The sequence below is a fragment of the Trematomus bernacchii genome, unplaced genomic scaffold (assembly GCF_902827165.1).
Source record: "Trematomus bernacchii unplaced genomic scaffold, fTreBer1.1, whole genome shotgun sequence".
NCBI classification, from domain to species: domain Eukaryota; kingdom Metazoa; phylum Chordata; class Actinopteri; order Perciformes; family Nototheniidae; genus Trematomus; species Trematomus bernacchii.
The window spans coordinates 4,161,412-4,187,905 of NW_022987910.1; the positions used below are offsets into that span (position 1 = coordinate 4,161,412).

The window sequence follows — 26,494 nt, forward strand, 5'->3', positions numbered from 1 at the left end:
AAAACTGCAAAATTGAGAAAGTATAATTATTTGGTCGTTGAACTTTGCAGAAGAATGAAGGAATTCATTTTTGTGGAAATTATATTATTGGACTTGGCATGATCCAAACTTGGATGGAAAAATATATGTGTTTTGCCAAGCTTTGTTCAAAATACACATTTCTTAGTTTGCAATGACCAAAGTGTTATATGAAATAAGTCATTGTCTTGTCTGAACGTGTTGGGTCTCATGTGGAATTACTTGCAGCTGCATGAAAATAAAAAACATAACTGTCATAACTTAACTTTTGTTCACAGTTATACAAAATTAGCTCATCTACCGTGTGTTAAGCTGAATGTAAAAGCAAGTCAAATCAAAGTTCTAAAAAAATACTTTTAGAGATGTCGTGCAGCTAACTTCCAAGCATCTAATGACTAAAGCCTCTGTCACGCCACAAAAACACCCATTTCCGTTGAATGTCAGATTCTTCCTTTTTTCCCTCCTCTGGCTCCACACAAACAACTCTTTAAACCACACCCAAGGAGAGTAAAACGGTCTGGGTCACATCCCCCACCAGCATTTGGATCCAGGCATCAGCCAACCAACATATAACTCTCATTTACTCAAAGAGCAACAAAGAGACACCATGGAATCAGGCCAGACCCGTGCTGCGGTTCCAACTTACCTGGGATGGTCCATTTTTAACACCCTATGCTGCTGTCTGCCTCTAGGAATTGCTGCCATTGTCTGCTCCTGTAAGGTGAGTAACGTTTCTCGAGCACCAAACTTGTTTAAAATGGTTACATCTGCTTCTTTTTTACTCTTGCATTGTAAGACATTTCCTTAACTAAAAAGTTACTCATTATTTGTGTGCATTGTATAGTTTGTAAATAGCAAGCTTGAAATTACATTTTAATGGTTTATAATCTTGAATCGACAAGAATATAAGAGGCATCAATCTTACTTTTTTTTAGTTGCACATGAGTTAATTAATTTTCCAGTGTTTTCTATTGTTGGCAGGTTTGTTTTAAATGCTATGATTATTTAAACTTCAGTCAAACTACTTTTTTCTGACAAATGACTTCTGACACTTGCTTTTCAAAGGCACAAAATGCCAATGCTGTTGGAGAATCAACTGAAGCTGCAAGTGCATCAAAGACAGCCAAGACCCTAAATGTCATCGGACTTGTCCTTGGAATAATTATGATCATCATAATCATCGCGGTCAAAGCCACGATGTGAAGACAACATTGATGAGGACTGTTTTTCCAGCACATGAGTTGGAATTTCAGCAATGCCTTTGTTACTTTAACCTTCCCATCCCCCACACACGGAACCCCCTAAGTAAAAACAGATGTGAGAGTGTGTGTGTGTGCGTGTGCGTGTGCGTGTGTGTGCGTATGTGTAAAAAGACAGATTCTACATGTGTTTGTATTTTTATATCTTCTGATCAAGAGCCCATACAGAAATGCCACGAATAAAATAAAAATAAAACATCAAGGAGAACACTTTTGTTGTCAATTTAGTTTAGTATCAATTTAAGGGTCAGGTTAGAATTAAAGTTTTGGTTAATCAGTGAAATCTGAAAACCTTTAAAAAAGAAACAGAGTTTTTATATATGATTGAAAATAATAGTACATAGTAAAGTTTATTTCTATAACTGGTGTATTTTTAAACTTTCATATTAACATTCCACAATTGTATGGAAGCATACACGTCCTGAGTTATGTTTAACCAATTTCTTTTTTCTCTGTGGCCTTTGTGGGACAAATATTACTTTGCATTCTGATTGTAACACTTTATAGAGTAAACTGTGCCTTGTGACTTGTCGCAATGATCAATAAGTATGTCGGGTCATACATTTTGGTAAAGTGACTTCATGATGTGTAACATATATGTGTTTAAACAATATTTGTAATCAAGGAAAATGCTTGCAAAAAGAGTTCTTAAAACATTGAGCACACAGTGGCATGCTTTTTTCTCCGTGGAAGGAAGGAAGTTCTTGTAATGCAAGGATGTTTATTCTGTCTTCTTGGAGATAAATGTTTGACTGTAAAACATCTGCCAATCCTTAGGTCTTCTTCTCTGTGTGTAAAAACTGCATTTTCTTCATCTCTGAAGTGCTTAAAATAAAGAATAGATGTTTTGTGAGATGTCTTTGTCTTCAAGAATTTCCCTTACACTTCAGAGCTCTTGTCCCTTAAAAGTCCTTCAAGATGGGAGAGCAGTGACGCTTATCTGTGTTTCCTCTGAATATCCTCCACTTCCTGATGCCATAATCACAAACAGACACACAAGAGACACACAAGTCAGCCCTTGTTAGTCTCCGACACAGAAAAATTGTATACTGCAACTAGTGAACTGACAGACAATACATGAAAGAGCAATCACTCTGAGAAATCTTAAAGATACATTCTCAACGCTCAGTGGAAAACAATCATAGAGGGAGGTCATATTTTGTTCTTACATTTTCAGAAAGCAATCCTCTGCTTGGTTTGTGAGACCTGTAAAGCAAGGAGGCAGCATGAACATCTGAAAGTGTCCACTTTAAGACTCCTGAAGGGGCCTCTTGGTCCTGAATAAACAAACTCAAATTGGCTTCCTGTCCAGTGGAAGGCAAGCCCAGTATGGCCTGAAACAACTCCCCCAGACATGCCTGCAGTATCTAAGATAGCCAAAAAGAGAAGAAAACGTTAACCCACTCCCTGAAACAGGTGGAATATCAAAGTTCAGCTCAATTCAAGCTACACTTGGAATCAAAATGTATTTTCAAACTACAACAGTTTCCAAAACCCTTAATTATTGAGTCACACAGAGTGTTTCTCTGTACCTTGAAGAAAAGTCTCTGGAAGGCAGGATTAGAGTCAGAGCTCATGTCTTTAATCTTGATGTGGGACAGACAGTGGAGCAGCAGCAGAGAGAATCCACCGACCGACTGTAGCCTCTGGCGGCGGATAAACAGCGTCTGCTCGGCTTCCTGTCAACAGAGCAGCCTTTCACGGTAACACATTACAGCTCTACAAAGACATCTTTCACTGATTAAAAAAAAAAGAAGCAAGCATGGCATTCCATGTTCAATACAACACTTCTTGGCTGCTATTTGAAAAGAAATGACATTAAGTTTTATGATTGACCTCAATATATAAATAAGGAAATGCAGCAAATGGTAGCTAAGAGGGTAAAAAGTGCCTGGCAATACAAACGTATTTAACTTCTACTAGAATCCTTGTGTGCACCTAACAAGGATATCACTTAATTTGTGTAATCAATGCACATTCTAAATGTGAAAAAGTGGATGTGAAAAAGGGACAATTTTTATTATTGCAAACTCTTAATACCAGCATATGTGTACAAGGCCATCGCATGAAATGGCTACAGCTGGTTTCCCCTTTCAATTAGGGAGTATACAACTATCTGAAAGAATGTGAAACAAGCAAAAACGCCCAAGGAACAAACTTTATAACCTTGAGATCCTGCAGGAAATCTGGGGGTTGACGAATTGCTGATTATTTCCTATTTTGAGCGGCCTCTTATTCTGACCTCTCTTCCCTGTGAGCGGAGTAGGGTGTGGGCAGTCGGAGTCTTTTTGTATCCAGAGATCAGCCGGGCTAAGTAGGATGTTATATAAAGCCTTTACTGTTGAGATGTTACATTTTATCGCCCCTTGGGTTACAAAATATGTAGCAGATAGACAAAATAGGGTTCTGTTGCTGTCTGAGATGTTTTGCCCTAACATTCTGGTGGATAAAAGTTTAGTCAGAGTGCAGAGGGACTGTGGTTGTTCCACTTTTGCTTACTGTCTCTTGTATAAACACCTTTTACTATTACCTTATTTCCTCCATGAAAGATGATCTGCATTACTTTAAACTACTTTAGGTCGCCATACTTTAATATGCTATTTAGGTCACTTTTTTTCTTAAATTGCTGTCACCATGTGTACTTATTTGTCTTTTTTTATGCATCTACATTATTCATTACCCACTAAAATCAGTATTACAGGTCATAATCCACACAGGCATATCCAAGCATCTGCATACCAATTCCTTTTTTTCCCCTAAAGCCCGGAGAATATCACTCATATGTTGTATATTGGATGTAGAGGTTCACAAAAACATCTCCGTACATCTCAAAGGAGCAAACTATTTCACAACATTAACAGAGTTGCTTCATACTTGGACAGATTATTCGACAAGCCCTGTGAAACATCTGTTGGCCACATGCTTACAATACTTCTTATGGTTTATTGTGAAATATATCTTTAAAAAAAAGGGTATGAAATGTTTTGAATCTTAATAGCTCAAAATGGGTCCTTACTAGTCTTTCCTCAATCTCAATCTCAATTTTTATTTATTTTCACATCCATTTCAATCATCAGTGGTCAAGTTGTTTCTTGTTATGCAATACACACTATTGAGAATTGTACTGAAAAACACATACTGAAACCTTGCCTGGTAAAAGAAGGAATTTCTGAAGGCGTTGCTGAAGTAGTTGTTGTTTGGAAGACTAGCTGCTATCTGAAGTGAAATGACTGGAGCCTGTTGGAAAAGAGAACAACAATCTAAGCACGTTTTAAAACAGCCTACTAGCTTAAACTAAGCTCACAGTAAACCTGAAAACACATTTACAATAAATGAAAAAAATGTGTGTAATAGGTAACAATATTAAAAAAGATCACAGAAAGAATAAAAGTGAATTAAAAAAGTGTTGTAAAATGAGATTTATGGAACAAAATCAGCCTGAGGGCAGCAACAGAGCTCTGACACCAAAAGCCAAGTCACATTTGGTCTTTATCTGGGACAGAGAGATAGTTAGAGGCTTTCCTGCCTTTGTACTTAAGGTGTCACAGAGGCGCATGAGATATTTAAAGGTTAAAAATAGTTTAGGGCCAGGCAACTCAAAGCCTTAAAGGTCCCCTATTATACTGTTTTTCTTCAATATAGTATAGGTCTCAGATGTATACAAAACATGTCTCTGAAGTGTTTGGCTCAGAATACCAAAAAGATAATTGTAGCATCCCATTAACCCCTCTGTTTCAGCCCTGTTTCAAAAGTGCTGATTCTCTGTCTTTTACTTTAGATCAGTGCTTCTCAAAGCGTGGTCCGCGGACCACTGGTGGTCCGTGAGCGCCGCCTAGTGGTCCGTGAGTATATTGGTAAAATTTCACATTTGAAATAAATAAATACATTTAAGTTTTCCGCACTCTCGCGGGAATATCTCCGCAATGGAGCGAGCTTAAGTTTTCACCTTCATCACACATTTTGCCACTTGTTTGTACCATTTTCAGGCGATTTGTAATCTGTTCTAGAAAAACGATGTGTTTTTGGATATTTGTGGAGTTAGGTGGTCCACGAGTGTTTTTGTATTGGTTAAAGTGGACCTATCATGCTATATTTAACCTGTTACGCACCATCCGCCCGGTACCGGTGCGTCAGTTGCAGGAAACAACGTCTAAGGAATCTTAATATTTAATAAAACTATGAATGTTTTATATCCATGTAACGGGAAGAAACTCAGCTAACTGATCTTTTTAATTTTTCTTTCCAAAAAAAACCCACAATGCTAGCACTCAGCCTCTGAATTAGCCACGAGCGAAAAAATGTAACCTAAAACGGCACTTAAACTCACAATAACTCCCTTATTACTTATCCTAGATGCACAGCCAACCACTCGTTTTTGGTGTCCTGGAGACACTGAATCTAGTGGTGCCCACCTCAACACTCAGTGATAAACATTTGCGACGCTATAAACGAAAGCGTACATCATAACATGCTAGAAACGCTAACATGGCTTACCTTGGTCAAAACTGGTCTTCAATGGCATTAAAACGATAAAAAAACGATGCTGCAGTTAATCCATAGGTTCATCCAATGTATCTGTGCCCTCTTTGAAATTATTTCTGATAATCCATAAGCAATAAAACTGCTTTTTCGTTTCCAAATGTCAGAGCTAGAATGTAGCTCCACTCTGCTTTACATTTACATGCGCGCAGCCCCCACTGTTTCTCTTCACAATGTGTGTGTGTGTGAGCCTCCCCCTTCGATTCTATTGGCTCTAACGGTCAGAAAGAGGTGTCAACCATCAAAATCGAGCAAGGGGGGCCAGAGATATGGAAAAAAAAACATTTTCACCCAAATCACCTCAGAGGTGGGGTGGTTTTGGCTAAACCTCTCTAAAAAGGTCAAATGTCACTTGTTTTGCATCAATCTTGATACAGGGTACTTATTATATGTTGTACTTTTGATTCCTAAGCTTTTAGTCTACTAACCCATCATCCAAGGGTAGTTTTCACTATCTGTAAAAAATAATTTTTGGACGGACACTATAATTTACAGTTTTTTACTATGTAAAATCTGAATTTTCTTTAAAATAAAAAACATTTATATTGATTCTGACACATCTACATCCAACTCACAGATGTAACCTTGCTTTGATAAAAGAAATTATTCATATAACCCTTTTAGAAGTTAAGTTGTAGTCATTTGTTTTGGGCATGTCATTTTCGAGCCTGAAACATGAAAAACAGGCTTGGTGCTTAACAGGTTAAATGATATATTGTAGGGCCATACCTATATAAGGTATATTTATACGTTTCTGTTTTCAAAATACCAAACAGATCATGCATTTTAGCCATGCCTCATTTCGCTCTATGTGCTGTTTGCTGTCTACGGGTCTGATTCTGCTGACCACGCCCCCCTGCAGGAGAGGGGAGCCGTGCTCTGATCAGCTGCTGGGCTGTCAGAAGAGGGGGAGAAAAAGAGATCTCCGTCCTCCGTGTTTTATTATATAGAGTCGTTATTCATTTGTTTTAAAGCTCAATAAATAACAAAGAAGACCTTTGACCAGCACTTTTCTAATTTTGTCCGGAAGATTTAAACTTTAACGGACATCTTGACCGGCGAAAGTAACTGAAACTGAAACTCTGCCGCACGGTCCCCTCGTTCCTTGGAAGAGGCGGAGAGGTGGGTGTTTGTCATCTGCTGGTGGACTAACCGGAGAGAATTACAGTGCTTGCCTCGACGGGGCAAGCGTTTGCAGCGGGAGCAAACGCTTGCCTCGGGGAGGGAGAAAAAAAGCCACAGCGGAGAATAAACAGAAGGGTAACCATGGTAACTATGGGCGGGAAGTCTTCTTCGCTGCTTTTGTGGCAGACTACAGCGCCACTTACAGGCCTGGCATATGTACTACAGCGTCTCCAGCGCTTTCGAGCGGCAATGGCCGGCCGTGGCCCAACCCCACATTCCCCTGATAGGTGGAGAGTTGGCCCAATAGTCGTAGCGCCACCGTCCTGACGTCAGGACAGTGTTCAAATCTGGATCAGTTTTTATCAGATCCGTTGCAGCCCCTTTTTTAGAGATTTGGGTATGGAGGAAAATAGAGAGGGTTGTGTTTTCTGACACTTGGTGAGTTCCCTGGAACACCGGGGACACATATTCATGTATAAAAGACGTACAAAAGTGCATTTTGCATGATAGGTCCCCTTTAAGTGGTCCTTGGTATGAAAACGTTTGAGAAACACTGCTTTAGATGAAAATAAAGTGCAACTCCCAAAGCCCCTCTGCGAGATATTTGGTCAAAAAGAACACAATGGCAGGCAAGGTAAGGCAAGGCAAGGCAAGGCAAGGCAAGACAAGACAGTGGGTGTTTCTCAATCGCGAGTATGCTTGCTTGGTAGCACATGTCTGTCGAGCATCTTGCTTCAGAAGCGAGGCAAGAATACTTCCTGGCATTCGGAAAACAAAGAGTGGAACAGGCTAGCAAGTGTGCAGGTGTGCGTCATATGAGAGGCCCCGCCTTACATCTTCCGCCACAGATTTGGGGAAATTGGTCCGTGCGCAAAGCATTGTGGGGATTTTAAGACCGCGGAGTCTACACATGTGCAGCCTCGAAATTTCTCGCTACGAAGTACGCCGGGCTCGGTAGATTTCCAAGTATGCTGGAGATTGGAACAGTACTTCGGCGGCACTCGATGACGTAGTATGCTTGAAATAGTGGCTCTGAAGCAGCTTTACTCGCGATTGAGAAACACCCACTGATACATCTTGAAGGCTGACAATGGTGCTCTAGGAGGAGATTCAGGTGATAAGGTAGGCGGGTGTTACCTTGGTTGGTTATTGGCTAATGGTTACACAAGCCAAAAAACCGTTATGACATCATAAAGGGGCCAAAATCTGATTGGCTCATTTTCAGACAGGTTTTTATATAAATGGATCAGGACAAAAAGTGAGCAAATCTTTTTTCCTGAAACTTTCAGAATCTCTTTACACAGAGGGGACACATGTTTATGTATGAAATACAGGAAAAAGTGGATTTTGCATAATAGTTTACCTTTAAAAATTCAACAGTAGGAGCAATTAAAAATAGATAACGAAAAAAGGGTTAATAATTGTCAAACTGCAGCACCAACCAGTTTTAGATTATTCAATGTGTCTATCAGGAATAGTCCGTGTTGGTAGACCAGGAACTCTCTGGGGTTAAGGGCTGAAAGGTCCAGAGGGATCAGCTCTCCCTCACATTCCCACTGAGCATCCAGGACGTCTACGAAACTCTTGCCTCTGTCTGGACAAAACACGGAAGAAGACATATGCCTTTTTCTATTAAATATATGTTACCTCAGTAAGAAGCAAAGTGTTACCGTCACCTTTTTCTACCCACGTGACTTGCTGCAATAAAAAACAAACAACCCAAAGTGTGTCAGACCTGAGAGCTCTCCTCTAAGAAGCCCAGCCCCACAGGCCCAGCCCTTCAGCTGAAGATCCATCCCCTTCAACAGCTGGAACAGAGGAGAGAGCTCCAGCAGCTTGGTCCACTCCTCTTCTGGGTAATATAAGCAATGTTGATGGATAACGTTAGTGTGACACACCACATGTGACGTGTTCAAACTGTGTATTATTATACATGACCTAACCTGGAATAGTGGGGACAGTGATACTTCTTGAAGGCTGACTGGACTCTTTCATTGGCTGGCTCTCTGTCAGGAAAATAACTTATAATTAAAATGATGAATTTAGATCAACGGATTATTACGATATTTTGTAGAGGTTAGCATAGCTGGAAACAATAAATGTGGGAGAAAAGAGGTGGTGCTTAAATCCTAAATGTGCAGGTATGGATGTGTGGATATCTGTATGTCCTTTCCCAGAAGTCTATAACCTGAATCTAGTATAGAGCCCTCCAAGTAAATAGATCGCTAACACAGCACTGAAGCAGAGAACAGCACAATAGAACACAGGGTGAAAGTGAGCTGCTGGGTCATTTGTTCTTGGGCTCACCCTGGGAGTGAATGCCAGAAGATGCGGTGTGTCTTTGTGAGATGTGCGCTGTTGTCGAGCTGGCGTGCAGAACAGTATCCTGGGATTGAGCTAAATGGAGAGGCTCCCTCAAAGACTGGGTGGAGATTCCTTCAAAAACACAAACTGTGTGAGACCTTGCAAGCCACAACAAGCTGACAATCAAGCCAATTCATATACAAAAGAATCCAAGTATCTCCTCAAGCAACTGGGAGGCTTTGTTTGTGGGTTTTTTACGCACTGTACTTTAGAAGGCTAGTTTTCACAGGAATGTAAGCTGTAAGCTGTTTTCTCCTTGAAAAAGATACCCCTGTGGTTATAATACCTGCCAAGACATGTCTTATTTTACAACTCTTGTCAGAATCATTATGAGCACCTAATTTGTCATTCTTCTTTTATCTCCTACCCGTTTCTGGCATTTTAAAAGACATAAAAAAAACAGAGCAGCACTCTGGAGCCATTGATTTATCAACAAGGTTATATTTGTTGACTACACACTGGCTGTTTCCCTTCTCCCTGCTCTTGCTGCATTTTGACAATAAACAGGCTTAAGTGGCTTGAGAAGCACATACCTTTCACCACAGGCACAGAGGCTGTCCAGACTCTAGACGCTAAGTACAACCCATATGCCATCTTTGTTGGAAAACCTGAAACAAGTCAGAAGTCATGTTGACAAGCCTGCTTATAAAATCTATTATTTTCTTAAAAAGACCAAAACCAGCTACGAATTGATACTTCTAACAACTGTCTGTTAAGTCGAAGTCTGATCTACCAGGGTTAATTTTCACCAACGAGCTCAATACTGTTTTGACAAACCATAGAAAACACACTGGTTAACATATTCCTTACATTTCATAAAGGTACTGTTTGCAAAGAGTAAATCACAAATACACTACTCTGCTGTTGATAACACTAAATAAAGCACCATACATGTATGTGTATAAACAAAAAAAACAGAAAGCAGTCCTGAACAAATGCACCATTTGACCCTGTTTCAATTGTTTGTTAAAATCTACAGTGCCCAGTTTTTTTGGAAAATGTAAGATGTTGGTCTTTTGAAGACATCATGGGGCTTGGTTTTGGTATTTTCAGGGGATAAAAAATAAAATGAAAACACCAGCATTATCCTTTGACCGCAATAAGAGAATGTGTGGGAAAATGTAGATAATGGCTTTAGATGTAGTCATTTGCACGCTCACTTAGAGTATAAATACTGTACCAGGAAATGTGCAGAGCAATTTCATATAATAATGGCACTATTCAATGGGGGCTTGTCCTTTCTCTGGGACAATATGTACTGCATATCTGTTTGCTTTCTATCATATATTAGGACCCTTATCATGTAGTATATATAGTACCCTACAGATTAGGTACCTGATATGTGCTGATTGCAGGTGTTGGGGGAGAAGCAGGCAGGCTGTTTATCTTCCAGGAGCTGGTTCAGTTTCTCCAGCAGAGGCAAAGCCATCTGCTGAAGCAAACCCCTGACCTCCACAGTCGGTGTGCGTCCAATACACTGGACCAGACCGTATTCCTTGTAGCAAAAGTTCCCACATAATACTGCCTAGACAGAGAGAAAGAGAGAGGAAGCTCATCATACCACTGGGAGACACAGAGATACCCATCTTCTGTAATAGGGCACATTTAGCTTTGATTGTTAAACAAACTTGATGGCAACATGATGAAGAAATCCAAACAAAATGAACCATAAACTTCCTTCCATCATATACTTAAGTTTATTTATATAGAGTGTTATTAATGTGATGTGACTGAGTGTGTTTTGACCTGCGCAGTGTCGGCACGGAGCTGAGAAAGGTGCCTGACAAAGTGCAGAGCATTAAGAGCAACCTCCAACTCTGTCTGTCTGGAACAACACTGCTCCCACAACTCTGTCTGCCTCAGCTCTCTGTCCTGGAGGAAGAATAAACACTGGCTTGAGCGAGAATAACCATGAAGTCTTATTTACATTTAGACGACAATGTTACAGAGAGCATCCCATAGCACCGGGCTGACATCAAAGTTTAATAACTAAACTTTTGAAAGCTCCTTATATCATAATTAGTAATATGCATTTGGCACTGATGTGATGAGAGGGATGTCAACATCTGACCCAACTGTGTCTCAAACAATTGAGCTGCAGGGCGTAAAATTGACCAGAGAGCCATTAATCGGACCATAACGTGGACGGGTGTATTCCAGTCTCCTCCATGGGTTGTCCATTTTTCTTTGTCTTGTTGTAGCTGCTCCATACACACATCAAGCTTATCAAGGCCTGACACAAGCTCCGAGTGCCAAACGCACTGCCGATCCCACTCCTGCTCATCACCTATGCACACAGACAGATACACAAAGATATGCTGCCAACCCAAATAAAACATTGAAAAGTGAAATTATGTAAATTACTAAACAACTGAAGGGTGCGATATGAGACACTGGCATGAAGCATTTCTCTTTTGGCAAGCAATGAATATAACCGCAGAGGAGGTCATGAGTGTGATTTCCCTTCATGCTCTTCACTCGTTCAGCTTGCCAGCCAATTTACCCAGTGTGAGGATGTCTAATACATGCGGAGGCAAGATCAGAGCCAACTGGGTGTGCTGAGCCACTCTCCTTTGCGCCTCGTTCTGCGCCGATTCCTGCAGTTCCACGGCTGCTTCGTTGAGCTGCCTCCCTGACCACTGAACCTGCAGCAGAGAACACACTTACTGTATACTTTGAATGTAAAAAAGAGAAGGTACAGATTTGAATAATGGCACACAAAAAGACACACACTCAATTTAAGGACCAAAGGGATGGAAGGCATACACAGAGATGCAGTGACAGCACATTGCTTTAACTCTACTTTTGCACAGTATGTCCTAACCACACATGTGCTTCCTTGCAGTGCATACATAGACATGAATAGCTGTGAGAATGTCACAAAATGATTTAAAAAGAAAAGCGACATTTAAAAAAAAAAGGAAGTGACATTTTAAAAAAAGAAGTGACATGTGGTGCAGTTCCCCCACAAACAGAATCAAATTCTGTGGGAAACACTGATCAAATTCTGAGAAACAAGTCTAATTTGAGATGCATTGTGGGACATCCAGTTTATTACCAGTTTATGGGCAACGTGCTTCTGTAAATCATCATGTAACCGTATAATAAACATATAATATTCTTTGCAACCTCTTGTGGGGCCACAGAAAATCAAGTCACGGGCCGGATTTGGCCCCCGGGCCTTGAGTTTGACACCCCTGCCTTAGAGGTTGGTTCCTTTCCCCGCAGCCATTGCTTATTGCAGATGACACATCTCTTTTTGGCTTCAAATGTTTTAGTATTTCGCCTGGTGAACCTGACTGTATGTTGTGAGGAGCTACATCCTGGACCAGCCAAATGTTCTGCTCTTGCACTCACATCAGCAAGACGTTTCTTCTCAACATATTGGTAGCTCTTCTTATTTAAGTACCAATTTCGACATTTTCGGTGCCACTTCGGTATTCTGTCTTCAAACCATTTTTCTTCTGCAGACGCATGGTGCAGTCTATGAAAGACCTTGTGTTGTCTAGCATTCATGGCTTTTATAAACTTTGAAATTGTTGATGGATTAATACAGTACAGGTCTATCGTAGAGTGTTATTGACATATATATATATATATATATAAGACACTTTTTGTAGTCAGAGGTTTTGTCTTTCTAGCATTCCTTTCTAATGATGTTTTCCCCCGGCATTCAAACACTCCCTGGTCGTTTCTCAATCGCGAGGATATTGGCTTCCAAGCCAATATTTCAAGGATGCTACGTCATCGAGTGCCGCCGAAGGACTGTTCCAATCTCCAGCATACTTGGAATTCCACCGAGGCCGCGTCCTAGGTTTGGGGGAAATTTCGAGGCTGCACATGGGTAGACTTCGCGTCCTTAAAATCCCCACAATGCTTTGCGCATGGACCAATTTCCCCAAATCTGTGGCGGAAGATGTAAGGCGGGGCCTCTCATATGACGCACACCTGCACACTTGCTAGCCTGTTCCACTCTTCGTTTTCCGAATAGCAGGAAGTATTCTTGCCTTGCTTCTGAAGCAAGATGCTCGGCTCGGCTGTGCTACCAACTCAGTGAAAGCACCGCCTGCTGACCAATCAGAGCTCCGTGTGCAGAGTTTAAAGCTATCAAGTCATATTACAGGATAGAGGAAATACAGAAAAACTTCCATTGCAGGAAAGACGGCCGGCAAAAATCAACTGACTGTGTGAACGTGACAATTAATAGAATATCACCTCCTATCTTCAGAGCAATCTGACTATTATAACATTAGCGTTAAGAAAGCTTACTTAAATATCTGCCACAACATAAGTAACCGGATCAGAGTAACATTACGTACAGTCCGCGGCACTGTGAGTGCAGACATCGATGTGTCCCATTATCATTCATATCATATCACATCATAATGTATCATATATTTCCTTATCTGAGTCAGCTTCTTGAGCCGTATCTGGCCGTGCAACACTCACATTGTCACATACTGTATGCAGAAGTATTATTTTAAGCAACACATTAAGTTGACGAAACACTCGAGTCAAATTCTCCTAATTAAAGTCAGATCCACTCGTGTCTTAACGGGGCAGTGATATCATAAACCTGTTAATGTACGCATTCAAACACTTTTTCTTTTACCAGCTGTATTCACCTTGCAGGTGCAGCTATGTGGCTTTTATCCTGGGTAAAGTGTTTAAGTCATGGATGTTTAAAGTTTAACTTCTTCATATTTGACTAATATTAAAGTTCACTTTTCATTCAGGAAGTATGACGCTGCGCTGTCAGTACGCTTGTCCATGTTTGTGATTGGTCGAATGCTCCAAATGCCAACCCTTTCATGTGAACGCGCACCTAACTAGATAGGACACGGCTGGCTTGAGCGATCCACTTGATAACCAGCGTCGTAGGACCGCTTAGCGAGAGCACGTATGTTTTGGATTAGGCCAACCGGCTAACTCAAACATATCCAGGTTATGTTGAACCGGCTTCGTAGTACAGGCCTCTGCTCTATTTGTTACTTGAAGCCTTGAAATAAAGGTATGTGCTGTTAAATCTGCATTTGGGTCCTGCCTGCTGCGCTCAACCCTGACACTCCCCCTCATTCCCAAATGCTCAAAAAGGAACCCCTTTGAATTTGTTTCTCCTTTATTCAGAGGCCAGGCTATATAAGATATTTACAACCAAATCAGCAATCTCCCCCTGCTGACCTGATAAGAGTCTTCTTCTATGGCTCTAAAGAGACACTGGAATAGAGTCGAGTCCAGATCAGAGAAAATATCTTCCTCTCGCTGCCTTTGCTGCTGCCAGTAAGTGTTTCGCACACACACCTCTCTCTGCAGCGCCTCCACCTGGCAAATAAAATAATAAATAGCAGCAACAAAGAGAGTACATCAGATTTCCTTAGTTCAAACTGAATTCAATGGGCTGCAAAATGAAATGCTAGAGATTTAACACATGAAAGACTTGAGTAGCTTTTATCAAATTCACACAGTCTCTCCTGATGAATTAACCAGGCTGTAAAAAAAAAACTAAGTAGAGATGATTGAACTTTTACTATAGTCCAATTGAAGGTTTCTTGTGTTTAATCATGTTTGTGTGTATTGCTCAACCTGCACACTGTCAGTTTGATCTGCCACAGTTAGCCAATAGGAAGCTGTGACAGGTACAACGTTTTTTCTGGACACGTCCAGTCTGACACCAACCACGGGGGCCAACACGCCTGTCACTGGGTCAACAGTCTGAGATCCATAACGGATGGCCACTAGTCCTGTGAAGTGCAACAGCATAGTAACAGAAAAGCATACATGTTTATTTCGGTACTGTTTAAAATAAGTGGATTAAATAAACTGTGTCTGGTGACCTGGGCATTTGTTTGTTTTTCAAAGTACCTTTTCCATCTGGGTCCTCCATGGTTCCTGCCAACGCTGTTATATTCCCAGAGACAAGGTCAGTCTGACACCCCAGCACAGGCACACTAAGACCAGATCCCATAGGGTCAGGGTACTCCATCCCCAACAGAGCTGGTACAGACATGTCTGAACCGAAAAGAGGCATCTCTCCTGGTTGGAACAGCACAGGAGAAATCAAAGGGTTAGTATAGAGGAAACAAAATAGTGTATGGCTCGAAAAAAAGAAATCTGAAAGTATTTCAACAAATTTGAATTGGCAGCGCATTACTGGCATTATAGAGATTCAGAAGTAGGCTTTTCTCTCCAATACAAAAGACAGACAATTATACAGTACATTACTTCAGTGCTATTTTAGGGTTTATGTGGTTTAGATCAAACAAACTCTAAACTAAAGTAAATACAGAAAGAGCGACATACATGAAACAGGGTCGTGGCTGCATGAAAAGTCTGGCAAAGCATATCAAAAACAAAAAAAGGCAAAACCTAAAAGCAATTTATCAAGAAGAGCACACTCACACAACCACTATGGCTAACATTATGCAGAGAACATGAATAAACCTGTCATGAAAGGCAGATTGGAAACGGCCTCGAGGAGAGCAATAATATGTCACTGCTGACGTCATTTGATAATTGATGTGTCAAGAGCTTAAAAAATATATAAACATGCCACGGTGCAATTTGCTTTCACATTACAGAACATAAATACTGTGAGTTCTATGTTTCATCTTTTTGATTAAGCAGATCTCTTAAAGTGCATTGTTGGTACGGTGCTGTGTACTGCTTGTTATTGCAGTTTGATGACTACAGTACAACTTCAAGTTAAATGTTTTCATGTCTTTATCTTTATCAATCAATCAATGTTTATTTATATAGCCCAATATCACAAATGTTACATTTGTCTCAGTGGACTTCACAGTTTGTACAGAATATCAGTATGATATGATCTCATGCATCCATGTTGGAAATATTGATGGTAATAGTTCTGTATTCCCCTTGGGAGAATATGGATATTTGTAATTATATAATATAATAATGTGTTTATGCTGGACAAGCTGGTCACATTTTCAGTTCCTGGTGTGGGTGGTTGCTTGTGACAAATAAAGGTTAAGTAAAAAGTGTTTAAGGTCGGAAAATGTCATCCTCCTCATGAAACCTTTCAAGGGCTAAAAAACTAATAAGAAATGTTATGCCTTAAACTATTTTTGTGCAGGCAGCAAATAAGGACAGCATTGTGGCATTCAGAGGGGCAAAACGTTTATGTTTAAAAGTTAGGTACATCTGAAATATTGTCCACTCTCACTTTCAAAAGCAGCACCAGCCTTCAATGGATGAATTACTATTAAAGTATCAAAATAAAGTTGTGAAGAAGGAACAGATAACATGTAAGCAAATACACAGCACCATGTTTTCTTTCCTAATCAGCAAGTATGGCAGTGATGACAAGTCAAAAGGAAAATAATAGCTAAAAGGAAAAATAAGTGTTTTCTACTTTATGTTATGCTCTTAAATACTTGCAAATATTTTAGGAAATTAGGAGAACAGATGCTTAAAGTGACCACTTAATTCTTAGCAACAAAAAGAGAAGCAGGAGATGACTTAGAAACCACAAGAATTAAACTGGACTTTGCAAAGAATTGCCCTCAGGGGAACTTTCCTCACCAAGACTCCCTCCATCCTGCTGGAGACCTGCGGTCCAATCCAGCATGAAACACAGTCTGGTCTGCAGCTGCAGCTGGGAGTACAGGCTCCTCCCCCAGGCCTGCTGAAGCTCACTGGCTGCAGCGAGAAGATGTTGGTGTGGACCGCTCCCTCTCTCGCTGCTCTGAACCCGCTGCAAAGTCTGGTCTGAACCCCACTCCTCAGTCAGTGGTTTCAGGATCTCCAATACTTTGAAAATCACTGCCAGAACCTAATTGAGAAACATTTTTCGGGTCAAAAATCTATCTATATAACTTTCTGTTATGTATCATGTATCTTTTTCAAAGTATTAACCTTGTGGTTTGATTTATTTGTAAGCTGCTATTTTCCAGTTAGAGTAAAACTAAAACTAAACTCTGAAGCCAACATAGAGGGAAGGAGGACCTTTAAGTCCTCAAAAATATATATTTAAACAATTTGTTTTGCCTAAATCCAAGGCCTTCAAACTTATCCCGCACCTTGCTGTCTAGAAGGGCCTGGTACCCTCCTCCGTTAGGCAGCAGTTGCCCAGCCCGTATGTTGGCCCCTCCCACTCTCACCATCCGCCCACTCAGAGGTTCGATGAAGGGCTCGGCCAGCAGAATACCACCTACTGGCAGCACGGCTCCTACACATACACACAGAACAATGTTAACTCAAAGAAGGGAACCCTGACACTGTGCTGCAGACTCACCAGCAGAACTAACCTGTAACTGGATCTAGACTGACCCCGACAGTGAGCACCACATCCCCCGTCCTGGAGTCCAGCATGGGACAGCCCATCTGTATGGGCTGCGGCAGGCGGGTGAGGGGACAGACATGCAACCCTCCCAGTGGGTAGACTAGTCCTGTCTGGGGGTGGATGGTTACAGCCAGAATGGGCACTGGGACCCCTGTGTCTGGGTCTGCCATGGGACATCCCAGCTGCAGTCTCTGGCCCGGCCGGAGGCCTCTGAGCCGAGCGCTGGGCAGAGGCCGGTCTGAGTGGCAGGAGGTCGGGTAAGGGATGAAAGGAAGGAGGGGACTATCCCACTTCCTGTTATCTTCTGAGAGTAAGAAAAGCAACAGGTTAAAAATATGTACACCCTTGAAAACTCTTTTTTTATTTCATGAATAAAAAACTAATAAAAGTTATACTTTGTGCAGAAAATGTAATAAAATAAATATATTTGCTTTCTAAGCTGAAGCCACAATTTCAGTGGTGCCTGGCTTTTAGCGGGGCTGACAGCAAAGCCTTACCTAGGCCTACTATAAGCTATTTGAAGAAAAAGGTGGCTGAGCTGCATTAAAAACACCTCTACTGTATGTAATGTCACACCCTGTGGATTACTAGTTATCCACAGTTTAAAGTACAAGGGCATCACTTGTAATTTGCTTTCATGATGAAATGCTTTTTCATTGTCCTGATTTAATTTTAGGCATTAAATGTGTTTTTTTTTTTCTTTGAATTCTTATGAAGGTAAGATTTGTATTATAACTCTATATGATATTATCTAACCTTCACAACTTGTTTCTTCTGTTTGGTTGTTGTGTTTCTGCAGCTCAAATGTCTTGTGCAAAAATAAATCTCAAAATCTCACCCCCCAAACCCCACAAGCGCCCCTCATGTTACCTGAACATGAGTCAGTTGTGAAGACTAAAGTTGAGCTTGCAGGATCATAGGCCACATTGCCAGCTATGGGCATAACCCTGCCTGTCTGTGGGTGGAGGAAGAAATCTGGTGGCACCGCCATGGTGTGGCCGCCGCTCAGCAGCATATGGCTGTGAGCATTTGGCCTTATGAGGCCTGTGACTGAATCACAATGAACCGCTCGACAGACACGCAGAGACCCATCAGGACCTGGAGTGAAGCAGAAGGAGAAATAGCTTAGGGCAATCCTCAAACTGTAAATAATTATGACATGATTTAAGCTGTTCTGAATCAGAGCAGACCCATGCTGGGTGACAGATTTTCATGCTGCCTTTTCTCTTAAATGGATCACTCTAGTCTAAAATCTTGAATCAAGTAGAAAAGCATGTGTCTTGATCATGTCCTCCCATTGATAGCTACAGTAAGTTTTAAAAAACACATATTTCATTTTTATGAATTATTGTTTGAGAAGAAAATGCATCAGTGTACCTAGAATGACAGAAAACTTGAAAATACAAGACATAATGTACGGACCTGTGTTGGTGAGAATGAATGCTGTTAAAGTGTGGGTGTATTTATATGTTTTCAGAATATAAACCTAATTTTAATATAAGGGAATCTTGTTGTTGCAGTGCACATTTCTACCAACAGATGGTGCTCTCTTTCCAATTTTCAAGAACATATGTTTTCTTTTTAATATTTTAGTGATCAAACCCAGGGGTGTTGGACTCACCCAAGACGTGGTCCTTGGTCAGCACAGTTCCAGTGTCAGGGCAGAGCAGCTTGGCCCCTGTACCCTCACCCAGAAACCCCCAGGCCCCCTGACGCTGGCACTCTGCTGACACCAGCTCTCCCATCTCCTCCACCAGGGAGGTCAGCCTCTGAAACAAACTGAAGACAAGAAAGGACAGATTGAAGGGATATGAGGATTTACTCCATTCTGAATGTTTTTTCTGACAATTTGCAAAGGTTGAGTAGAAGATTTACTTTAGCTGGTGGTTGTTGCTATAAACCTTGGACAGTATTCTGGTGCCCTCTCTGAGCTGAGCTGTGAGCACACTGTAGACCCTCTGCTGGGCCTGCTGCTCTCGCCCCAGAACCTGGAGAAACGAAAAATAAAATAAATAATCACCCATACTAAAACATATTACAGTTAATAGAGAGAACCACAGCTGAGACAATTGTTAATGTATACATTTATCAGGAGTCATTTTTCAAGCGAAAGAGCTAAACATTTCCTAGTTCCAGCTGCTAATCTATGAGCTATTGCTGCTTTCTTAAAGTAAAAACTAAATTAAATGGGTTTTGGGCCATTTCTTTAACAAAACAAGCAAATTGGTGGCATCAACCCCGGCCTTTTTTCCACATTGTACATTCTGTACAAATCTGCACAGATAAGCATTTAATACCAAAAATAATTTGCAGATTATTGAAAATAAATTACAATACCATTGGAGCGCAAAATATATGAAGTACTTTTTTATATATATCTAGAACACATAAATACACCTCATATTTCTCTTTTATCTTTCACTGTTCTTGTAAATTAAAATAAAAGTATTTAAATGTTCTTCACTTTTATAATAGGAAAAGGAAATATGCAGGGGTGGGAATGTTGCATTATGCACCTGCAGCTGACTGTGGAGCAGAGTCCTCAGCTGTGAGGCAAGAGTCTTCCTCCGCAACACCTCCCTCTCCACCTCCCTCCTCATCCTCTCATAGCCCTCCCCGATCCTCTCCTCGGTGATCGAGCGTGGGTGGAGTACCTGCAGTTTCCCAAGCACTCCCTGATATAGCTCCTTCACCTTCACACACAAAGATACATACATGAAACCAAAATGACTGGCACACAAAAAGGGCCTTCATAAAATTATAGTATCAGATCACACATTTGACCGCACCCTAATGCAGTTAGCACACATCTAACATTGGTAAGACGTTCACATTTATGGGATAACACAGGGTGTCATGTGTGCCATCCCCCCTTACACCTTCATCACTTGAGCTGTCCTGAGGGCTGTAACAACAACCTCCGTCTTCTAAACTTCAGCCAGCAGTTTGGTGGTAAAAACAGGAAGAACACAAGGACAGGTGAAACAAAAAAAAGGCTCCTTCTGATACGGCTTCAGTTCAGTTTAATTTCATGATTGACGATGGGACAATGGCAGTGGAAAAGCGAGGCATAGAAAAATATGTAACTTAACTGAAGCTGCAATATTTGATGGATTGATGAGAGGATTTATACCGGCTATCATATTTACCAGCCGAGACAGCAACCCCCTTATGGTTTTCACCTCATCAGTCTGTATGTCATCATGGCGAAATGTGGTTTGTCTGTCTGATACCAAAACCGTTTGCTTTCCTCCAGAGGTAGAAATATATTTTTATAAAACAATAATGTGAGGAGGAGTGGGATATGAATCATTTTGTATGTGAAACAGTCAAAAAGGGGGAAACTTTCTGCTGTCACAGGAAAAGGAAACATCAGAGTGTGCGTAACAGAAAGAGAGAGTATCAGAAGGTCAAAACATTCACATGCTGTATGTTTATTTTGCATTTAAATTAAGAGCTACAGGCCTCCGATGTGAGCTGTCCCAGCCGTGTGGTGACAGACAGACTCTGTTTGAGCAGGAGGCTGTAGAAGGTGTTGCTGCTGAAAGCCTCCAGATCCACCTGGTGCTCGTAATCCCAGAACTCCTCTAAAGATCCTGCACAGAAATTGGTCACGAGAGAGAAACACAAAGAGATACAGTGAGAGACACAAGTAAATACACATCTCTCATAGATCACTTTTACTGTAATAGCAAGCATAATGTCTACTTTTACTAAATCCACTTTCCAGTACCACAAAAAGCCTCTGCTAGTGTTCTCCCCGGCCAATTTGGAAGTCCCTGTTTTTAGCCAAAGCATTTATAAAACATAACTGGCATAAGAGAGAAAATGGTATATGTTCCTCTTGAAATAAAAGCCTATGTCTTATTTTTACGCTATTGAACAGACAAATGAACAGATATATTGTTTTTCGAGGGGGATTTTCAATGTACTGTGACATTTTAAACTTTTGTTTATCGCGGCGCATGATATCAGGAATGTCATAATCGACTTCACAAACGTAATTGGTAGGGTGGGATAAACTGCCAGGGGTCACTGTTTGTGTTATATAAGAGGCCACAGGGGTCTTCAAAGGACAACACGATATCAGTGTGTTTCTGTGATTAGGTAGAGATAGTGTGAACTTTGCGCGCAATTAATTAGCTCAGAGTATGTGTGTTTGTTTGTGTGTGCATTTGAAATTGTGCGTGAATGAATGTGTGTGTGTGTGTGTGTGTGTGTGTGTGTGTGTGTGTGCGTGTGTGTATTATTGCACCTGGTTGAATGGAGTCCTGTGTCATTCTAGCTTGATGATTTCTGTGAATCTTCCTTAGTGAGATCACCCTTGAGCCTTTTGATGAGTAGTCGTCCATGTTGTAGGACAGCTGCAACAAGCGGTACCGCGCTTTGATTGGCTTCTTCTCAGGCCATCCATATTCACGAAACAGGATCTAAATATGGGATAAAGGGATGAATGTGAAAAAGGTCAACTTTGAACATGTGATCATGTGTGTTTGTACACTAACCAGCAGTGTCACACATAAACAGAGGATGACAACAGCTCCAAATAGCAGTCCTCCGGTCACCAGCCAATCAGGCCTTAGTAACAGGTTGCGTCTCCTACTGATACCCAGCCTGGTCACATGACGAGGGATGGTGGGGAAAAAGGGGCCGGTCTCATAACACTGACCGCCTGCTGGCATCACCCGCACATACTGAGTAAAAAGAGAACACAAGTGTATTAGTAGTTCTCAACAAGCAAATGCATGTGGAAGCTCTTGTACATGAGTAAAGTGGTAACATGATACCCATTTCTTTCATTTGCACCTTCATCTCAATTTCTTACAAAAAAGGGCTTATGTCTATGATAGACAGCTACAAAATAAGCAGTCAGAAAAGCGGTTTGTAATACAAAATGAAATTTGGTAAGGAATATTGAACGTCAAAAAAGTTAAATGTGTGTTACTCATGATAACTTGCCTCATTATTTCATTTTAGTTACCATGTGTTTGTGGTGTTGGCTGCTCAGTGTAAAAACGTATACTCCAGCTTGGCTGAAGACCAACGCAAAGAAGTTTGGAGGAGTCCAGGACAGAGTCAGCTCTTCTTTCAGCCGTCTGACTGCCCCCCAGTCAAAATCTCTGTTTGTGTTGTATAAATTGTCACTGAAAGACAGGTAGTAAGGATTTAGTCGAAGCACCGTTTCATAGTGTTAAAAATGGACATGAAAATCAAACTATTGTACGCCTGGAATCTGACTTACAGATCATACTGAGGATAGTGATGTGTGTCAACAGTAAACAGGATAACATCGCCCAACTGGAGACACGTTGTGGGGTTCAAAACTCCGGTTACACTCAGTTCTCTTATTTCTTCTTTGACATCACTCTTGTTTCCATTGTTTTCTCTTCCTTCATGACTGATATTTTCAACTTTAGTGACTTCCCAGAGGATATCAAAATCTCTTTCTATAAAACAACAACAGTGCAGTACTTTCATCATGGATTATTCATTTTAATTTGTGTTTTATTCATCAAAAGTTATGGTTTTGCAGTGACAAACCAGCTGAGCTCTGAGTGTTCAGCTCCGCATTCCTCTCTGTGGTAACAGTAAACAGTCGCTGAAGTTCCTTTGGGAGGCCGCTGAGGAGGCCGAGAAAACCCGCCTCTGCAATCAGACCACAAAGGAGAGAAAGATGTAGGAGATGAACGGGAAGAGCAATAGAGAGATACCCAGAAAGCCAATTTGTGTCTCTACCTGTTGTCTGAACAATGTAGACAGCATGTGAGGAGCTGATATGGCTGTTGCACAGAGTTCCATCAGAGTCTGAGCGTTTAAGAAACGTCTCCTGCAGCTTGCCTGAAACACCCATCACCTGAAAGAACAGTGTTTGCAATTAATAGATCACTGCAACACAAAAGACGCTTGTCCTGCGCTTCCACTTCTGGTGTGATAATGCCTGTATTGTGTAAAGGTGTAGTTCATATGGTCTGACCAGATAATGTTACTTAAACTATTCTTTATGTTTATTTAATGGAAATACTGTATGGATAACATGAAGAACAATTTTTGGATACAGCAGGTTCAATTGTATTCCCAAAAAATACTAAAAAGCACACGTTCCCATTGTATTTCTTCCGATTTAGTGCTTGGAAATGTTCCTCTGTGTGTGTCTTTATCTATTTGATGCTTCTATTCCTCACCTGGTGGCCATAACTCCACACCAGCTCCATTTCTCCATTTGTCCGGCATAGCAACTCGAGTTCAGTAGCTGGCCTTCTCCTACAAAGGCCTCCACACGGAGCTCTTCCAGGAGGCTCTTTGCAAACACACAGACCCAGCTCTCCATCATAACCCCTGTAGTCTTCTGCAGATTGACACACCTGCAGGAAAGCAATGCTGGGATTTAAACAACTCTACTTATTTTTTAAATTAATCTTATATAATTGATCTGCTTGTACCAGCTTTTTCTGCGTGTTGTATTATTTAAATTCATTTTAGTGGCAGTATTCTCAATTTACGCTAAGTATAAGTGAGTAGGCTATATAGGTGGAAGGTCATTTGTACCAAAGTCTGCTATGGACCGCAGGGACAAAAATAAACACTGCCTGCAGAGAAAAGTGAAGGCCTTGCACAGAAACAGTCATAGGAAGCACTTTGTGGTTAAATATTAAGTGGGACTAAAACAAGCCTCTACTTGATAAAGTATTTTCAAGTTCATAGAGGAAAGGGCAAAGACATCTAGGTTGTTCTCATTAGCCTCGCTGTCTGTGATTGTGGAGTATATTTCGTCAGTGTGTTCTGTAAACAGATTACTTTACAGTCTATCAAAACCCTCAAATATCATTCAGACAGATATTTGGGTTAAGTGTTAGTAAGTGAATTACACGATTTACTTCTGCTCTACTTTAGTTTGTACGTCTAACTGTGATACATAATTGCAAAAAGTCTAACCTGCTGCATGCAGTGAAGAGACCACTGATATCTGTCCATACAGTTTCCATACTGTGAACGAGTTTTTCCATCGCTGCAGACGTCGTACTGTTTCTGTGCACACACATCTCCGTTGTTAGCAGGTTGGTAGTCGATGGTGCAGTGGCAAAGCCCGTCACTGGTCTGCATAAAAGGAGGCAAGGTTAAAACAAAGTGTCGTATTATGTGGAAGGCATTTCAGTTTGGTCAGGCTGTTAACTCTATTATGCTAATCCGGTTATATAGCTGTCCTGACTTTTATATCAGTCAACTTTACTCTGATCTTCAATATGTACTTCTTACTGGTCTAAGTAGCAGTTGTTGGAACATTTGTAAAACAATGTAATTAGTGTTTTGAGTGAAGCTTACTGAAAAACTGCCAAGTAGCAACAGAGGCTACAGGGCTAGCTGCCATTAAACAAATAAAAGAAGAGGAAAAACGAGTCTGACTGAGCATGCGCAGTATTTAACCTTCAATTTTGAACGCTTTGCTTTTTACCATTTCATGAAGTCTAAAGTTTTAATTTGAAGATTAATACCGTACTTCATTCATTGTTTCCTTTCTTTCACCATTCATTCATTTATTTTTATTTTTTATATATTTAGTTCTTGCATCTTTACCCTTGCAATAGTGTGAAAAAATCTCATTCTTATTATGAGTCGATGAGTAAAGGGCTTTGCAAGTTCCAACAGAATAGGAAACCTGACTCTACTGCGAGGGAACTTGATCTAGAGCTCTTTCAGCTTGAAGCTAGAGATTGTACAGTGTAATGTTTTCTCAGTGAGAAAGCTACTTTCATATTGAAGTGAACAATTTATCAAAATATAAGCTTGAGAAATGTAAGTTTTTCTTCAAGTTTATAGAATAAAGAAGGATACTGCAGGGCAAAAAACCAAAGTGGGTCATTTGTATTGTAGTTGGCTGTGTTGATATAAAAAATGTCACAAAAACAAGAGGAAACAAATTTGTTGGGCAATGAATGGGTTGATCCTACTATTGTGTGAAACGTCTTTGTCACCTGGAAAGTCTGTCCTTCTCCCAAGCAGATGCAAGTGTCCTGACCAGACAGAGGCTGCTGAGCCACAGGGCCACAGGGCAGGGAGGCAGATAGGCCTGGTCTGGGAGAGTAGTGTTGAGGAGGACACTTAAGACAGCTTTCTATGGACACAGCATCAGCTGCTGGTCCATAGGTTCCCTTGGGACAGGGGAGTGGAGTGAAGCTCCCCAAGGGGCAGTAAAAACCTATTGGAAATAATAAAATGCATACAAAGAAGTGTGCAGGTTAATATCAAAGTCAGTGTTGTCACCAAACTTGTTTAAAAAAAAGTGGCTAAGCATATGCAGAAAAATAATGTAATATAATGTTTATCTGATATTTTGTCATGTCATCCAAAGCTGAATGTGTGTCAAGATAGCCTACCTGGCTGGCAGGGTGGCCTCTCCTGGACCTGTTGGCTCAAGTTGTTTCCATGAACCAGAGTAAGAACCAAAGCACTCAGCCACCACACACACCTGAAGCTCTTGTCGTATCTCCTCACCATGGTTAATATGTCCACCTGCAGAATTAAAGGACCAGTCCACAAGTAAACTACGCTTTTTTTTCCAGACTCAGGGAGAAGTGTTTACATTTTTCATCCAGGATCTGTAAAAAGTGTCTTGGTTTCCTGCCTTGTTTGAGTCATAGCCAATAAAGTAGTTTTGGAGATGCTGTTAAAACTTCACTCCCTTGATAAACCTCTCCTGTCTGCTTGTAATGCAGCACACGTGCAGTAGGAGAGTTTGTCTGCATAACTTTCAATGGCATGCTGAATGATTTATGAGGCCTGCGAGGTAAGGTGACAGTGACAGTAGAGGGACTCAATGCTGATGAAAAGTAGCCGGGAAAACAGAGTAGGGCTGCCTGGTGCTGCAGGGTCACATTACGGCATTTGTTCT

At 40.9% G+C, this 26,494-nt stretch overlaps 3 protein-coding genes across 3 annotated transcripts; 1 reads left to right on the forward strand and 2 right to left on the reverse strand.

Annotated features, from left to right (window-relative positions):
- Positions 1-512: 512 nt before the first annotated feature.
- LOC117470317 (putative dispanin subfamily A member 2d) lies at positions 513-2,125 on the forward strand. The gene is made up of 2 exons (XM_034115048.1): positions 513-739; positions 1,084-2,125. Exons 1-2 carry the CDS (start codon positions 626-628, stop codon positions 1,219-1,221), a joined length of 252 nt encoding a protein of 83 aa, XP_033970939.1. The 5' UTR covers positions 513-625; the 3' UTR covers positions 1,222-2,125.
- Positions 1,731-20,324, reverse strand: si:dkey-103g5.4. The gene is made up of 23 exons (XM_034115377.1): positions 20,124-20,324; positions 19,483-19,595; positions 19,229-19,386; positions 18,478-18,705; positions 17,573-17,911; positions 17,345-17,493; positions 16,848-17,097; positions 15,168-15,338; positions 14,889-15,046; positions 14,487-14,627; positions 11,809-11,950; positions 11,441-11,592; positions 11,052-11,177; positions 10,641-10,830; positions 9,839-9,913; positions 9,249-9,377; positions 8,885-8,947; positions 8,677-8,793; positions 8,384-8,535; positions 4,428-4,514; positions 2,810-2,956; positions 2,447-2,644; positions 1,731-2,246 (listed from the first exon to the last, which is right to left on the reverse strand). Exons 1-23 carry the CDS (start codon positions 20,322-20,324, stop codon positions 2,214-2,216), a joined length of 3,519 nt encoding a protein of 1,172 aa, XP_033971268.1. The 3' UTR covers positions 1,731-2,213.
- Positions 20,280-26,176, reverse strand: LOC117470558. The gene is made up of 11 exons (XM_034115378.1): positions 25,980-26,176; positions 25,578-25,801; positions 24,541-24,720; positions 23,790-23,969; positions 23,344-23,461; positions 23,149-23,253; positions 22,850-23,054; positions 22,589-22,751; positions 22,113-22,301; positions 21,863-22,037; positions 20,280-21,203 (listed from the first exon to the last, which is right to left on the reverse strand). Exons 1-11 carry the CDS (start codon positions 26,098-26,100, stop codon positions 21,058-21,060), a joined length of 1,806 nt encoding a protein of 601 aa, XP_033971269.1. The 5' UTR covers positions 26,101-26,176; the 3' UTR covers positions 20,280-21,057.
- Positions 26,177-26,494: the final 318 nt, after the last annotated feature.